Genomic DNA, 16,629 nt, shown 5'->3' on the forward strand with positions numbered 1-16,629 from the left:
ATTTGCTGTGTTATTCTACATGCTGTCTAGTGGTTAGGATTCGACTCTCACCACCACGACCAGTTTTCCATTCCTGGTTAGGGAAGGCCTGTTATAACAATTCAAGGATGTAATTGTCAGTCTGTACTGAAAATCCTGGCTAGAGATGGAGGAAAATTTTCCCCATGCACGTTACTTCAGCCAGAACTTATCAAGACTTCATTTATTCAAATGATATTGAGTACCCACTATGTACTATATGTGAAAGACATCTCAAATTGTTTTTAATGCTGTCATTACCCACAGAGAATCGACACATTTATAGAGACACCATATAAATAATCTAAGTTAGTGAATGATAAGTGCAAAATTTAATGCCAAGGGAATGTTACTGGAAGAAGGAAGGTACTAATTTTAGTGCAGTTCCTATAGGAAAATCAGAACAAATGTTTGATTCTTAACCTGTATAAGTTTTCAGACTTTGAGTTAGTGCCCCTGTAACCTCCAATGGTGACTCAAAAGTTTGTTTGCAGATAGAGTATCATTTCGAACTCATGAATTTGTTTATATTTGACATGATCCAATCAATTTCAGTTATCATTCCTCTAATACTCTCTTCTAGTTTGACATGATCCAATCAATTTCAGTCATCATTCCTCTAATATTCTCTTCTAATGCCTAGAACTATCAAACATCTACACCACCTTTGTAAACATCCTTTTTATAACTAGAACTATTTCTGCCATTCCAATAACATAATAAAGTAAAAGTAACAGTTGAAATTTTAAAACACCACCAAAACATTATGTAAAGTAATTTATTATTTTTTGTAGTAGCCATGCCTCTGACAGTTCAGAATCCAATGACTCTCAGACTGATCTTCTCAAGTTAAATTCTCAGGTACGATTGAAAATTTATGCCTATGATATGGGTATGCCAAATAGGTACTCTTCTTATTATAACTAACAACCAGGCAAAAAAAAAGAGTCTGCAGTTGTATAAATTATTGTATAGCATAATTGTTACTTTCTTATTATGTACCATATCCTTAAATCATAGAATTTTCTAATCTTAGACTCTTTTAATACCCTTGCTTTATTGATGAGAAAAATTAAGATCCAGAGAGATTAAATTACTTTTCAAAAGCCATACTACTTGTTAATAAGAGTTGGTAGCATAACATACATTGCCTGACCGTTAGTTCTATATTCACTTATTTATTTACTTAACAACTATGTACTGAGCTCTGACTTCATGCTTGAGAATAGATCAGTGAACAAAATTTAAAAAAAAAAAATCCTTCCCATCATAGCTTATATTCTAGTTGGTAAGTAAAATGTGAAAGTCACTCAGTCCTGTCTGACTCTTTGCAACCCCATGGACTATAAAGTCTGTGGAGTTCTCTAGGCCAGAATACTGGAGTGGGTAGCTTTTTCCCTTCTCCAGCAGATTTTCCCAAGCCAGGAATCAAACTGGGGTCTCCTGCATTGCAAGTGGATTCTTTACCAACTGAGCAAGTAAAATGTATGATGTGTTAGATGATGAGAAGTGCCTAAGGAGGAAATTAGAGCAGGAGGAGGATTAGGGAGTTCAGGTGGTATTGTGTACTGAATGTTTGTGCCCCACCACTGAATACACATGTTGAAACCCTGACCCCCAACGTGATGGTATTAAGAGGTGACTAAGACAAGCTTGAACTGAAGGGGATGGAGACATAGAATAAAAGGAAGGCTATCAGAACTTCTTGAGTTTTACAGTATGGCTTCAATACTACAGAGCTCTGTAGCTGAGAAATGTGTAATGTTCTTCACAAGTTTGACAGGTTTTTTGTTTTTTATTGAAGTATAGTTGATGTACAAAGTTACAGGTATACAGTATTGTGATCCACAATTTTTAAAGGTTACACTCCATTTACAGTTATTATAAAATATTGGTTATATTCCCCATGTTGTACAATTATCCTTGTAGCTTATTTTATACATAATAGTTTGTACCTCTTAATCCCCTATCCCTGTATTCTCCCTCTTCCCTTCTCTCCCCACTGGTAACCACTTGTTTGTTCTGTGTATTTGTGAGTCTGTTTCTTTTTTGTTATATTCACTAGAATACATTCACTATTTTCACATTTTTTAGATTCACATACAAGTAATATCATTCAGTATTTGTTTTTCTCTGACTTATTCCACTCAGCATAATACCCTCCAAGTTCATTCATGTTGCTGCAAATGACAAAATTCCATTCTTATTTATGGCTAAGTAGTAGTCCATGCACCCGCGCGCGCGCGCACACACACCACATTTTCTTTACCCATTCATCTGTTAATGGACACTTGATTGCTTCTTTATCTTGCCAACTGTAAATAATGTTGCTGTGAACATTGGAAGGATTGTTATCTTTTCAAACGAGTGCTCTTTTTTTTTTTCCGGATATATACCCAGGAGTGAAGCTGCTGGGTCATGTGGTAGTTCTGTTTTTGAGAAACCTCCATACTGTTTTCTGTAGCGGATGCACAAATTTACATTCCTGCCAGTAGTGCTTGAGAGTTCCCTTTTCTCCACAATCTCGCCACCACTTGTCATTTGTGTTTTTGATGATAGCCATTCTGACAGGTGTGAGGTTGATATTTCATCGTGGTTTCCCTGATGATTAGCTGTGTTGAGCATCTTTTCATGTGCTTGTTGGCCATCTGCATTTTCTCTTTAGAAAAATGTTTATTCAGTTCTTCTGCACATTTTTTAAATTGGGTTGTTGTTTTGATGTTGAGTTATATGGCAGTTTATATATGTTGAATATTAACCCTTATCAATTACATCATTTGTAAAATATTTTCTCCCACTCAGTAGGTGGTTGTCTTTTCATTTGGTTTTTGCTTTCCTTTGCTGTGCAAATGATTTTAATTAGATCCCATTTATTATTATTTCCTTTGCTTTAGGAGATAGATATAAAAAATATTGGTACAGTTTATGTCAGACTGTCCTGCCTGTGCCTTCCTCTTGGAGTTTTATGGTTTCTGGTCTTACATTTAGGTCTGTAATCCATTTTTTGTGTATTTTTGTATGTGGTATTAGCGAATGTTCTGATTTCATTCTTTCACGTGTAGCTGTCCAGTTTTCCCACCCCTGCCTTCTGAAGAGACTCTTTTTTCCATTGCATATTCTTGCCTCCTTTGTTGTAGATTAGTTGACCATACATGTGTGGGTTTATTTCTGGGCTCTCTATTTTGTTCCATTGGTCTTTGTATTTATTTTTGTGCTAGTACCATATTTTGGTTACTAAAGCTTTGTAGTACAGTCTGAAGTCAGGGAGCATGATTCCTTCAGCTCTGTTCCTCTTTCTCAAGATTGTTTTGGCTATTCAGGGTCTTCCGTGTTTGCATACAGATTTTTAAATTATTCTAGTTCTGTGAAAAGTGCCATTGGTATTTTGATAGTGATTGCATTGAATCTGTAGGTTACCATGGATAGTTATGGTCATTTTAACAATAGTAATTCTTCTAATCCCAGAACACAGTGTATTTTTCCATCTGTTTGTGTCAGCAAGATAAATTTTTAAAAGCCCCAAAGGGACTAAGAGATCATCAGGGACGCTAACGCCTAGGTGTTAACAGGGCAGATGGCTTCTGTCGAAGGCCATGGAGGTGGGCTGTCTGGAGCTGTGCACTGTGGTGTGGACAGAATACTGACAGAGAGCCAGGTATGAGTGGCAGCCTGCCAAGCTGCTGGATGATACTGCCACCCCAGTGGGTCCAGAAGGCAGATCACGGAGGCACGAGGATTATTCATGACCATGATGATCTCACTGAATCTGCTTTACTAGGTTTTGTGCTTGCCTGGGACCCATCACCTCATCCTTCTTTGCTTTTTCTCCCTTTTACAATGGGAATGTCTATCCTATGCCTGTCCCTCGGTGGTACTTTGGAAGCACATAACTTGGTCATAGTTTCACAACTGGACAGGAAATCTACCTTAGGATGAATCGTATTTTGAGTTTCATCCATATCTGATTTAGATGATATTTAGCTAGGACTTTGGAGTTTCAAGTTGATACTGGAATGAGTTAAGACATTAGGGGTTGTTGGGATGGAATGAATGAAGTTTGCTTTTGAGAAGGATGTCAATGTGGGAGGTTTAGTGGTGGAATGGTCTGGATACTTCTGTCTCCCAGAAGTCATATGTTGACATTATAATGCCCAGTATTATGGTACTAGAAGGTGGGGCCTTTGGGGGGTGATTATGTCATGAGGGCCGAGCCATCTGAATGGGATTAGCACCTTGTAAAAGAGGACCCAGAGAGATCCCTAGCCCCTTCTGCCTTGTTAGGATGCAACAGAGAGTCCACAAACCAAAAAGAAGCTCTCACCTGACCATACCACATCCTCATCTCAACCTTCCAGCCTCAGAAATATGAGAAATAAATTTCTTTTTTTATTAGACACCCAGTCTGTGGTAACTGTTTTGTTAGAGCAGGTGAATGGACCAAGACAGATATTGTATTCATTTCCTCTTGCTGAGTAACTAATTACCCCAAACCTCTGCAACTTAAAATGATAAACATTTATTATCACACAGTCTCTGTGGATCAGAATCCAGGAGTGACTTATCTGGGTTCCTAACTTCTCTGAAAAGACTGCAATGAAGGTATTGGTAAGGCTGTGGAATCATGAAGACTTGACTGAGGAAGGATCCATTTCTCGAGTTCACTTACATGGTTGGCGATAAGATTCAGCTCCTCACAGGCTGCTGAGCTGAGGGACTCAGTTCCTTGTTGGCTGAGGGCTGAAGTCTCCCTTGGTTCCTTACCATGTGTGCTTCTTGTATGACAGCTCACAACATGTATCTGGCTTTCATGTGAACGAGCAAGTAAGACAGCAGAAGAGGGCACACAGGCTAGAGGCACAGTCTCCCTGTAGCCTCATCCCAGAAGCAGAATTCCATCGCTTTTGCCATATACCATTCATTAGAAGTGAGTCACCAGGTTGAGCCCAATACCTAGGGCCACAGGAGAGCATGAATGCTAACAGACAGGGATCATCAGAGGTCATCTTAGAGATTGTCTACCACAGATGTGAAAGCCATTAATGTTGATTTGATCTTTGCCTCAAGGTTATATTGAAGCCAACCTACAAATTCTAGAATTTGGGGCTGTTTTCCCTCTCAATTCCATTTTTTTATTCAAGTATTTTTGAGCTGAATTCTTTCTTGTAGCACCTTATCAAATGAAGCTAGCAACCACCAACTCATAACTCTATAAACTTTCTGCCTCAAAGTCTCTTTGTCCAGTGACTCAGGTTTGTTAGGCACATCTTCTCTCACAGAAGGCAGTTTCACTAAATGTGTCACCTCTACATAACTTGTGTTTTCTGCCTTCCTGTAACCACCTGTTATTTAGTCACCAAGCCAATGATTGCCACATAGTTTAGGTTTTATTAGGACAGCATCCGACTTTTAGGTATCAGGTCTAAACTATTCATATTTTATTCATTAAAACAATTCTCAGAATGTCAATAGCTTATATTAGCAAATATCTTTTTTCCTGCTTGGGGGTCATCTATGGCTATATTGGACTGACCAGGGATCCACTGAACTCATGTCCAGACTGTGGGCTGATTCAGGTCTGGTCTACATTTCTTCCTTCTCCATAGATACCAGCAGCCAGCTGGGGCATGTTCTCTCATGGTTTCTCTCATGGTAAATCACAAGAGTTCAGGAGGCATGCCAAACCATGAAAGTATGTTTAAAGTTCCCGTGTATCATTCCACTGGCTAAATAAATTCCTATGTCCAAATCTAACATCAAGGGAGTAAGGAGAGTAAAACTTGGGGAATGATCTAGGAGGGACCTATTCCTAGACTAGGAGTACTAGAAGTGCAAAGGCCATGAGGAAGGAACATGTCTGTTATCTTTTGGAAGACCAAGGATACTAATCTGGGTAGAGAAGATTGAACAAAGAGAACAGGAGTAAGAGAACGTGAAATAGGTGTTGGACACTGGGGAGCAGGTGGAGTAGATCATGTAAAACCTGGCTTAGGACTTCAGTTTTTACTCTTGAGTTTGGAGAGTTTGGGTTAGAGGAGTAACATGATGGGCTTTGTATTAGCAAGGTCACTTTGGCTGCTGTGTTGAGAGCAGAACGATGAATCACGAGGGGAAACCATTTAAGGGGCTATTGCAGTTACCCAGGCAAGAAGAAGTGGTAGCTGGACCAAGGTGGTAGCTGTAGAGATGATGAGACGTGACCAGATGTTAGATACATCTGACAGGGTCTAGAGAATTTGCTGATGGCTTGGGTACAAATTTGAAAAATACAAAGGAGAGAAAGAGGTCTCCAGAATTCCAGGCCTGAGCTACAAGATGGAGCTTCCACTTAGTGACATGGAGATTGTTTTCTTCTCTACCTACTAAATCATATTCTGAGGGTGTGTATCAGAAGTCCATCCATTGCAAAGAAACAAAAAACTGTTCCAAAAGATGGCTTAGCTAAAAGGGGAATTGGTTGGTTTAGTAAGGGAAATAGTCTAGGGATAAGGCTGGCTTTAGCCATGGCTTAAATAAGGGGCTCAAAGAATACACCAGGATGCAAAATTTTTTCTCCATTTTAATGTTATTTCTGCCTCTTCTGGGTTGGTTCTATTCTCAGACTCTCCTCTCTTGCAGGCAAAATGGAATTCTAGCCTCTCATTCTCACAATTCTAAGTCTGGTATATACCCTCTTTTCCAGTAGCCCCTCAAAAATATAGAGATTGATTTTTTTATTGTAGTAAAATTACACATAACATTTACCATCTTAACACCTTTTTAACTGTATAATTCATTGGTACAAGTACATTCACACTGTTGTACAACCATCACCACCATCCCATAACTCTTATCATCTTGAAAAGCAAACTCTACAGCCTTAATAACTCCCCATTCTCTGCTCCCATATCTCTTGGAAACCACTGTGTACTCTTCTTTCTTCATGGATTTTGCCGTGCTAAGTACCTCATATAAGTGGAATTGCACAATGTTTGTCTTTTTGTGACTGGCTTATTTCATCAAGCATGATGTCCTCAAGGTTCATCTATATTGTAGCGTATTTCAGAATTTCTTTCCTTTATAAGGCTAAATAATATTCTATTGTATGTTTACACTGAATTTTGCTAACTCATCTCTCAGTGGAAACTTAAGGTTGCTTCCACATTCTAGCTGTTGTGAATATGATCACACATCTCCTCAAGATGCTGCTGCTCTTCACTCTTTTGGGTGTGTACCCCAAAAGGAAACTACTGGATCCTACAGTGATTCTACTTTCAATTTTTTGAGGAACCTCCATACTGTTTTTCACAGCAGTTATACCATTTTACATTCCCACCAACAGTGCATGCAGGCTCTACTGTACCTACATGCTTGCAAGCACTCGTTATTTTCTGGTTTGTTTGTTTTTTAATATTGGCCATTCTAATAGGTGTGAGATACCACCTCACTGTGGCTTTGATTTGCATTTCCCTAATTATTAGTGATGTTGAGCGTGTTCATAAGGGATACTGGTCTATATAGCTTCCTTTTCTTGTTTGTAGTGTCTTTGTATAGCTTTGGTATCAGGGTAACTCTGGCCTTATAAATTACAAAATGTTCCTTCCTCTTCAAAATTTTTTAGAAATGTTTGAGAAAGATCAGCATTAGTTGTTCTTTAAATATTTGGTGGAATTCACCCAACAAACCATCGGGGCTTTATTGTTAGTTGGGAGAATTTTGATTACTGATTTCAATCTCCTTAACCTAGTTACTTGTCTATTCATATTTTCTATTTCTTCATGAGATGCTCTTGGTAAGTTCTGTGTTTCTAGGAATTTATCCATTTCATCTTGGTTATCCAACTTGTTGGCATACACTTGTTCACAAGACTTTGTTATAACCCTTTATATTTGTATAGAATTGATACTAATATCCTCACTTTCATTTCTGATTTTAGTAATTTGTCTTTTTTTTCCTTAGTCCATTTAGCTAAAGATTTGTCAACCTTGTTGACCTTTTGATTCATTTTCTTCAGTTTTTCTATTTCATTTATTTATCTCTGCTCTAATCTTTATTACTTCCTTCTGCCATCTGTGAATTTGTTTTTTAATGTGATTATGGATATAAATTTCCTCCTCAGTTCCACTTATGCTGTGTCCCATAAATTTCACTCTGTTGTGTTTTCATTTTTATTCAACTCTGTATTTTCTAATTTCCCTTGTGACTTCTTTGATCCATTTTTTTTAAAAGTGTGTGTATAATTTCCACAAGTGTTTGAATATTTTAGATTTTCTTCTGTTATTTATTTCTAACTTCATCCCATTGTGGTCAGAGGGAGATACTTTGTATACTATCTATTAAAATGTATTACAACTCAACTGGTGGCCTAACATCTGTTCTATACTGGAAAATGTCCTATATGCATCTGAGGAGAAATGTATACTCTGTTGTTGGGTACAGTCTTCTGTGTATGTCTGTTAAGTTTAGATGATTTACTGTGTTAAATCCTTTTTCTTTACAACCTTCTGATTGGTTCCATATTATTGTAAGTAGGGTATTGAAGACGAAGAGTTGACTCATTGCAAAAGACTGATGCTGGGAGGGATTGGGGGCAGGAGGAGAAGGGGACGACAGAGGATGAGATGGCTGGATGGCATCACTGACTCGATGGACGTGAGTCTGAGTGAACTCCGGGAGTTGGTGATGGACAGGGAGGCCTGGCGTGCTGCGATTCATGGGGTCGCAGAGTCGGACACGACTGAGCGACTGAACTGAACTGAACTGAACTGAACTATTATTGTAGAACTGTTTCTCCCTTTGGTTCTATTTTGCTTCATATATTTTGATGATCATTAGGTATGTAAATGTTTATAATTGTTATATATTATTGTTGTATTGAATTTTTTATTAACCTATAATGTCCTTTTAAAAGTAGTTTCCAGTAATGTTTTAAAATTTAGTCTGTCTTTGTCTAGTAGAGCCACCTCTGCCTCTGTGGGTTGCTGTTTGCATAGGATATCTCTTTCCTTTCACTTTCAACCAGTTTCTTTGTTTGGATCTTTCTGAGTCTTTTAAGACTGCATATAGTTGGATCATGTGTTTTTATCCATTCTCCCAATCACTCTGTTTTGATTGGAGAGTTTAATCCATTTATCCATTAATAATATCCATGTATTATCCATTAATAATATCCATATTATTATCCATTAATATCCATTTAATCCATTAATCCAGTGGAAATAATTCCTGATAAAGAGACTGACTTCTGTCCTTGTGCTGTTTTCAATATGTCTTATAGTATTTTTGTCCCTCCTTTTCCTGCATTACTGTCTTCTTTTGTGCTTAGTTGATTTTTTGTGGTGAAATGTTTCAGTTCCTTTCTTATTTCCTTTTGTGTATATTTTATAAATCATTTCTTTGCTTTCACCATGGGGATTACATTTACTATCCTAAAGTTATAACAGTCTAATTTGAATTTATACCAACTTAACTTCAAAACATACAAAAACTGTTCCTTTATAGCTGTACCCCCACGCTTTCAGTTGTATATGTCACAGAATTACATAGTTATACATTGTGTGCCCAAAAACATAAACTAATATTTCTTTAAGTGTATTAGTCTCCTAAATTACGTAACAAATAAGGTTTGGGGTTACAGGGCTTCCCTGGTGGCTCAGACAATAAAGAATCTGCCCACAATGTGGGACACCCAGGTTCAATCCCTGAGTCGGGAAGATCCCCTGGAGAAGGAAATGGCAACCCACTGCAGTATTCTTGCCTGAAAATTCCATGGACAAAGGAGCCTGGTGGGCTATAGTCCTTGGAGTCGCAAAGATCAGACACAACTGAGCGACTTAAAATTTTATAGGCTAAAGTAATAGTAGTATTAGCTTTTAGACCAATAAAATGCTTTTTTTTTTTTCTTTACTTTTTTTTCCTCTTTAATCATGTAGACTTAATCATGTGGGGCTTCCCAGCTAGCTCAAATGGTAAAAAAATCTGCCTGCAATGCAGGAGACCTGGGTTCAATCTCTGGATTGGGAAGATTCCCTGGAGGAGGGCATGGCAACCCACTCCAGTGTTCTTGCCTGGAGAAGCCCATGGACAGAGCCTGGTGGCCTACTGTCCATGGAGTCCCAAAGAGTTGGACACAACTGAGCAACTAACACTTTTTTTCATGTAGATGACAGATCTGTTTCAAATCATTATTACAATAATACTAACGTTCATAATTTCCCATGTATTTATTACCTTCATTTAGACCTCTATTTTTCTCTACAGCTTCAAGTTACTACCTAGTGCCCTTTCATTTAACCTTGCAGAAATCCCTTGAGCATTTCTTTCAAGGCATGTCAAGTGGTCACAAACTCCCTCAGCTTTTGTTTATCTGGAAATGTCTTAATTTCTCCCTAAATTTTGAAGGACCATTCTGCTGGGGTTTTTTTTGTTTTGTTTTGTTTTTTCCTTTAAATTCTGCATTGTCTTCTGGCTTCCAAAGTTTCTGAGAAATTGGCAATGATCTTATTGAGGATCCCTTGCAGGTAACAGTTTGCTTCAGTCTTACTGCTTTCAAAGTTTATGTGACTTAGTGTGGGCATTTTATCTTACTTGAAGTTGACTGAGATTCTTTGATAGTTACCTTCACATCTTTGATCAAATTTGGGAAGTGTTCAGGCATTTTATCTTCACTCATTGGCACTTCTGGGTTTCTGGCTTCTCCAGCTTCTAAGGCTGGGATAGATGAGGCAAAAAGAAAACACACAGAACTACTCACCATCAGGCAGCCCTTCTGCTCCTGAAATCCCTCATCGTCTGCCTCCTCTTCTCCTTTCAGAGCCTCTTGTGTTTACTTTGTATATAACAGCCAGGGGTTTTAGTTGTACTTAGTGGAAAGGAGAGAAAAGAAACAGTACTTCACCTTCCTAGAAGTCTCAAAATAGTTTTATATCTGCATACATACTATCTTTGATACATTGATTAAATATGAATCTCTTACCTAGATAAAAACCAAGAAAAAACAACTAAAAACAAAGAAGGAAAGAAACTCTACCATAGAAAGACATCAAAACATCAGAGAAGAAGAACAAGAGGTAAATATTCATTGATATGTTTGCTAATGGCTGTTTGGAAAAAACAAGAGAATGGCAAGTTATTTCCTCTTACACCCAGGAAAGCTTAATGATTTTTCCCCAGGAAAACTTAATGATTAAAATTTTGCTCATATTACTTACTATTTATAAAAATACAAAAGAGTCTTGGCAGGTGAGAGATGGGTCTTATTAAGGTTCTATATTTAAATTTCACTTATAATTACCTTACTCAGAAAACTATTTAAGGTCTCTTACAAAGAGGCATTCAGGATAGCAAGAAGAGATAAAACTTAGAAAACTTAATGGGGAATACAAGAGTATAAAACAGGTGGTGCTGAGATTGCCTTTCATCATGACAGCAGGAGGAGCTCTGAAACCCTTTCACCAGCAAAAATTGGTGAAAATTATTATTTTTTTTTAATTTAAAGTTTCTGGAAATGGTCCTGGGGCATACAGCAAATGAAAAAAACATCTACTCAGGAAAATCTAAACTATGATAAAAACAAAAAATAACAACAACAAAAAACCCCCCAGAACCTGTGGTATTTGAATCAAGACTCTGCACACCCGCTGGCCCCAGCTCACTGATACTCTGCAGTGGAGGACACAGGGTCCCCTCTCCCCCCAGATACCAGACAAAGGGCTATCATATACCAGTAGGGGCAGGGCACTTGAATTTCTTACTCTGTCTCCAGCTACCTATTGCTAAAGCTAAGTTCCAGGTAAGTGCAGCCAAGAGGTGGGGGACTCCCTTCTTTCTATCTATCCAGACCCCGTTCTTGAAAATAAGGCTCTAGTTTGGATGCTACATCACTGAAAATACTTTGGTCCTAATTGGCCCTATCTTGGTTAGTAAAGTGTTAGTTCCACACTGGAAGAAGCACATAGAGAAGACCTGAGACTACTGCCCTCTTCCCACCGACATCTTAGCTTTGAAAGTGGGGTACCACTGAAAGAAAAGTGCCACTGTCCCCACTCTCAGCGTGACACTCCTATTAGAAATTTTGCATAAGTGCAGCAAGATGGCAGAGTAGAAGGATGTGGAGCTCATCTCTCTTCACAAACACATCAAAAATACAACCACCTGTGGAACAGTTCTCACAGAAAACCGACGGGAACCGGGCAGAAGACCTCTTATATTGTACAACCGAAGCTGCATGCACAGTGGAGCACAAGCTGTCAGCACCTGCATGTGGGGCACGGGTACTGTGGCAACAGACTTTGTTGGCATGCACACCAAGTGGCATCCAGAACCGCATGTCTCTACCAGACATCCCTGAGGAGGAATACAGAGCGGCTCCTTTCCCTGGTCCTCCCCACCTCACACCCCAGCTTGGAGCTGGATGTGGGGCAGAGAAGCCCTGGGGGGCACTCCCACAGAGGCAGCCAGGGCCCCAGGTGGCAGCATAGGGACCTCCATTCCTGCAGCTACAGCACCCCAACCTCTCAGCCCCAGCCTAGAACTAGTCTGGGACAAACACAACGGAGAAGGGACACGACCTCGGGCTGCCTCTGGGCAGAACTGCAGGCGACTTCACTGGCACAGGTTCACTGTGACCACGTGGGCCCCACTTGCTTCAGCACTCACCTCCTCTGAGACAGAGCACATAGTTAAGGGCAGCAGAGCCTTACTGAACCCAGGTGATCTGGAAGACAGAATAATGGAAATCACCCAATCAGAACAGCAGACAGAAAGCCAAATTGGGGGGTGGGGGGGAATGAAAGCCATATACAAGAGCTGTTGGATATTATAGAGTGCCTTGCTCAGTCGTGTCTAACTCTTTGTGATCACATGGACTGTAGCTGACCAGGCTCCTCTGTCCATGGAACTCTTCAGGCAAGAATACTGGAGTGGGTAGCCATTCCCTTCTCTAGGGCATATTCTCGACCCAGGGATCAAACCCATATCTCCTTAATTGCAGGCAGATTTTTTACAGTCTTAGCCACCAGGGAAGCCCCATAAAGAATGCCAGCCTATGCATAATTTTGGTACCAGAAGGAGAATAGAGAGAAAAGAGGATCAAAACTGTTTTTAAAGAAATTATGGCTGAAAATTTCCTAGAATCTAAAAGAGGAAACAGATATCCAGGTATAGGAAGCATAGAGAGTCCCATAGAAGATAAGCAGACCCAAACCAAGACACAGTTAAAATGGCAAAAGTTAAAGAGGATTCTCGAGGCAAGAAGAGAAAAACAGTCACTTGCAAGGAAACCCCTATAAGGTTGATTTCTCTGCAAAAGCTGTGCAGGTCAGAAGTAAGTGGCATGATATAGTCAAAGTCCTGAAAGAGAAAACTCTGCAACCTGGGATACTCCACCCAGCAAGAGTATCATTTAGAATAGATGGAGAAAGAATTTCTCAGATAAGCAAAAACTAAGAGTACAGCAATGCTAAGCCTAACCTAAAAGAGATATTGAGAGATCTTCTGTATATAGAAAAGAAGCAAGTATCTATAGGAAAGGGGAATAACAACAGGAAAGGCAAATATATAAAAAGACTGAACATCACTTCAGTCCATCGGAGAAGGCAATGGCACCCCACTCCAGTACTCTTGCCTGGAAAATCCCATGGACAGAGGAGCCTGGTAGGCTGTAGTCCATGGGGTCGCAAAGAGTCGGACACGACTAAAGCAGCTTAGTAGCAGTAAGTTAGTACATGCTGCTGCTGCTGCTGCTAAGTCTCTTCAGTCGTGTCCGACTCTGTGCAGCCCCAGAGATGGCAGCCCACCAGGCTCCCCCGTCCCTGGGATTCTCCAGGCAAGAACACTGGAGTGGGTTGCTATTTCCTTCTCCAATGCATGAAAGTGAAAAGTGAAAGTGAAGTCGCTTAGTCGTGTCTGACTCTTTGCGACCCCATGGACTACAGCCTACCAGGCTCCTCTGTCCATGGGATTTTCCAGGCAAGAGTACTGGAGTGGGGTGCCATTGCCTTCTCTGAAGTTAGTACATAGATTAAAGCAATCCAAAAACAAATTGTAAAAGCAACTATAATTACAATTAATAGTAAAAGGATAAGCATCAAAATGTAAAATAAACCAAAATCACAAAATGTAGAGGAGGAGAATATAAAAATGTAGATCTTTTAGAATGTGTTTGAACTTGTATGACTATTCATTTAGAACACGTAAGATATAGTTATGGGTTAACACTTGAAAACCAAGGTAACCACACATCAAAAAGGTACAATAGATTCTCAAAAACCAAAAAGAAAGGAACTCGAGCATAATACAGAAGAAAGCCATCAAACCACAAAAGGGAAAACAAAAAGAAGAAATAACTACCAAAACTGGAAAACAAATGTTTAAAATGGCAGTAAGTACATACTTTATTAATGATTTCTTTAAATGTCAGTGGACTAAATTCTGTAATCAAAAGACAGAGTGGCAGATTGAATAAAAAATATGCCACCTACAAGAGACTCACTTTAGGGGAAAAGATAAAGATTAAAAGTGAGGGGATGGAAAAAGGCATTTCATCCAAATGGAAACAATAAGAAAGCAGGGCTAGCAATACTTGTATCAGATGAAACAGACTTTAAAACAAAGGCCATAAGGAAAAACAAAGGACATTATATAATGATAAAAGGAACAATACAAGCAGAAGATACTACACTTGTTAACACAAATGTACTCAATACAGGATCACCTAAATACATAAAACAGGTACCAGCAGACATAAAGGGAAAGACCTACAAGAATACAATAATAGTAGGAGACTGTTACTGACATCAGTGGACAGAACTTCTAGACAGAAGGTCAGTAAGGCAACAGAGATGTTAGATGACACAGCAGACCAGATACAACACAGCTCCTAATGTCTTCCCAAAGTAAAAGACTTAATTTGCAACAGATCCTGGAGAAATTCAAGCTTAATTAACAGCATTCTCAAAAACTGAAATATAGAGAAAGGCGATTTGAGTTAGATTGGTAGATTCTTTGGAGATATGGGCCAAAGGTATAGGCTGGCTAGTTCACAGAACTGGGGGCAGGGGAACAGGTAGGAGGAGTCTAAGGCAGGGTCAGTATAAATCTGAAACCCTGACCTGGCAAATTATCCCTTCAAAGGAACGCAGATTTGATTGAATTAGCCTGTAGAGCAATTTATACCCCCGAGGCATTGCTAAAGCAATAGACCTACCAGCCAGAAATTAGCAGAATTTAACAGCTGGGTATAGTCAGGGAAGGAGTCAGAGAGATTTCTGCCAAAACCACTGCCCTCCCAGAGAGTGTGGTCAGGGATGGAAGGGGTAGAGGAAGGATTAGTACCCTACCCAGAGATCAAAAGAACTGTCTAATTAGGAAATAAGCCTGACAAACACGGATGAAGGACAACATCCCAAGTCGATGAGATCCAGAAAAAAATCCTCTTTGGATCCCATCGGTCAGTCCATAAAGCATCTATTACCTGCAGAGAGCCCAGAAGTCAACCTGAATACCAGCCTCAGGTTAGAAGATTTCTACTCAAATATTTTTGGTGTTAATAATAGTAATCCAGTGGGAAATCTAAGGTTAGCCGTGACAAGTTCATTCAGCAGATACAGCAGCAAATACACTGCCATCTGCCAAATGTGGATTAACAGAATCTACTTTTCCAAGAACTTTTGAACTTTTTTTCTCATTTTTAAATAATATTTGGTAAAAAGAGTGAACATTATCATCTTAACTGAGTTTAATGCCTGAGGTCATATTAAGCTCATGCTCTTCAACTATTTCTTAAATGATTGCTTATAAGATATCAATGTATCCCTTAAAAAGTATTAAACTATTTTAGTAACCTTTATTCCCTACCAGGATACTTTGAGTAATTAATCTTGCAGACTTTAAGCAAAAACAAATACTTGTAGATTACTGTGATTAGAATTTATAGATCATTATGGTAGAAACCAACACAATATTGTAAAGCAATTATCCTCCAATTAAAAATAAATATTTAAAAACAAAAAACGAGAATTTATAGATCACATTCATAAAGGACACTAAGAGTTGATTGTAGCTCAGTTGGTAAAGAATCTGCCTGCAATGCAGGAGACCCACGTTTGATTCCTGGGTTGGGAAGATCCCCTGGAGGAGGAAATGGCAACCCACTCCAGTATTCTTGCCTGGAGAATCCCATGGACAGAGGAGCCTGGCAGGCTACAGTCCATGGGGTCGCAATAGTCGGACATGACTTGGCAGCTAAACCAACCAACCATAAGGACACTGGCTTGGTGATTTTCTTATTTATTTTTTTTTGGAGGCTAATTACTTTACAATATTGTATTGGTTTTGCCATACATTGACATGAATCTGCCATGGGTGTACATGTGTTTCCCATCCTGAACCCCCCCTCCCACCTCCCTCCCCATTCCATCCCTCTGGGTCATCCCAGTGCACCAGCCCCTAGCACCCTGTATCATGCATCAAACCTGGACTGGCGATCCATTTCACATATGATAATATACATGTTTCAATGCCATTCTCCCAAACCATTCCTGCCTCGCCCTCTCCCACAGAGTCCAAAAGACTGTTCTATACATCTGTGTCTCTTTTGCTGTCTCAGATACAGGGTTATCATTACCATCTTTCTAA

General features: G+C 39.3%; 1 protein-coding gene across 13 annotated transcripts in view; it reads left to right on the forward strand.

The window, feature by feature from the left end:
• AGBL3 (AGBL carboxypeptidase 3) overlaps positions 1–16,629 on the forward strand; it is a 119,219-nt gene that overhangs the window by 62,005 nt on the left and 40,585 nt on the right. For 10 of the 13 annotated variants that reach the window (XR_011566130.1, XM_070787323.1, XM_070787325.1 and 7 more), the window contains 2 exons: positions 813–879; positions 10,974–11,063. Coding sequence is in view for 12 of the 13 variants with exons in the window: in XM_070787323.1 (XP_070643424.1) it covers positions 813–879; positions 10,974–11,063 (157 nt within the window). In the remaining variant the exon portion in view is untranslated. The remainder of the gene's footprint in view (positions 1–812; positions 880–10,973; positions 11,064–16,629) is intronic. The other 3 variants (XM_070787324.1, XM_070787326.1, XM_070787327.1) reach the window with 3 other exon arrangements.

The sequence above is a fragment of the Bos indicus genome, chromosome 4, assembly GCF_029378745.1.
Source record: "Bos indicus isolate NIAB-ARS_2022 breed Sahiwal x Tharparkar chromosome 4, NIAB-ARS_B.indTharparkar_mat_pri_1.0, whole genome shotgun sequence".
Lineage (NCBI taxonomy): Eukaryota > Metazoa > Chordata > Mammalia > Artiodactyla > Bovidae > Bos > Bos indicus.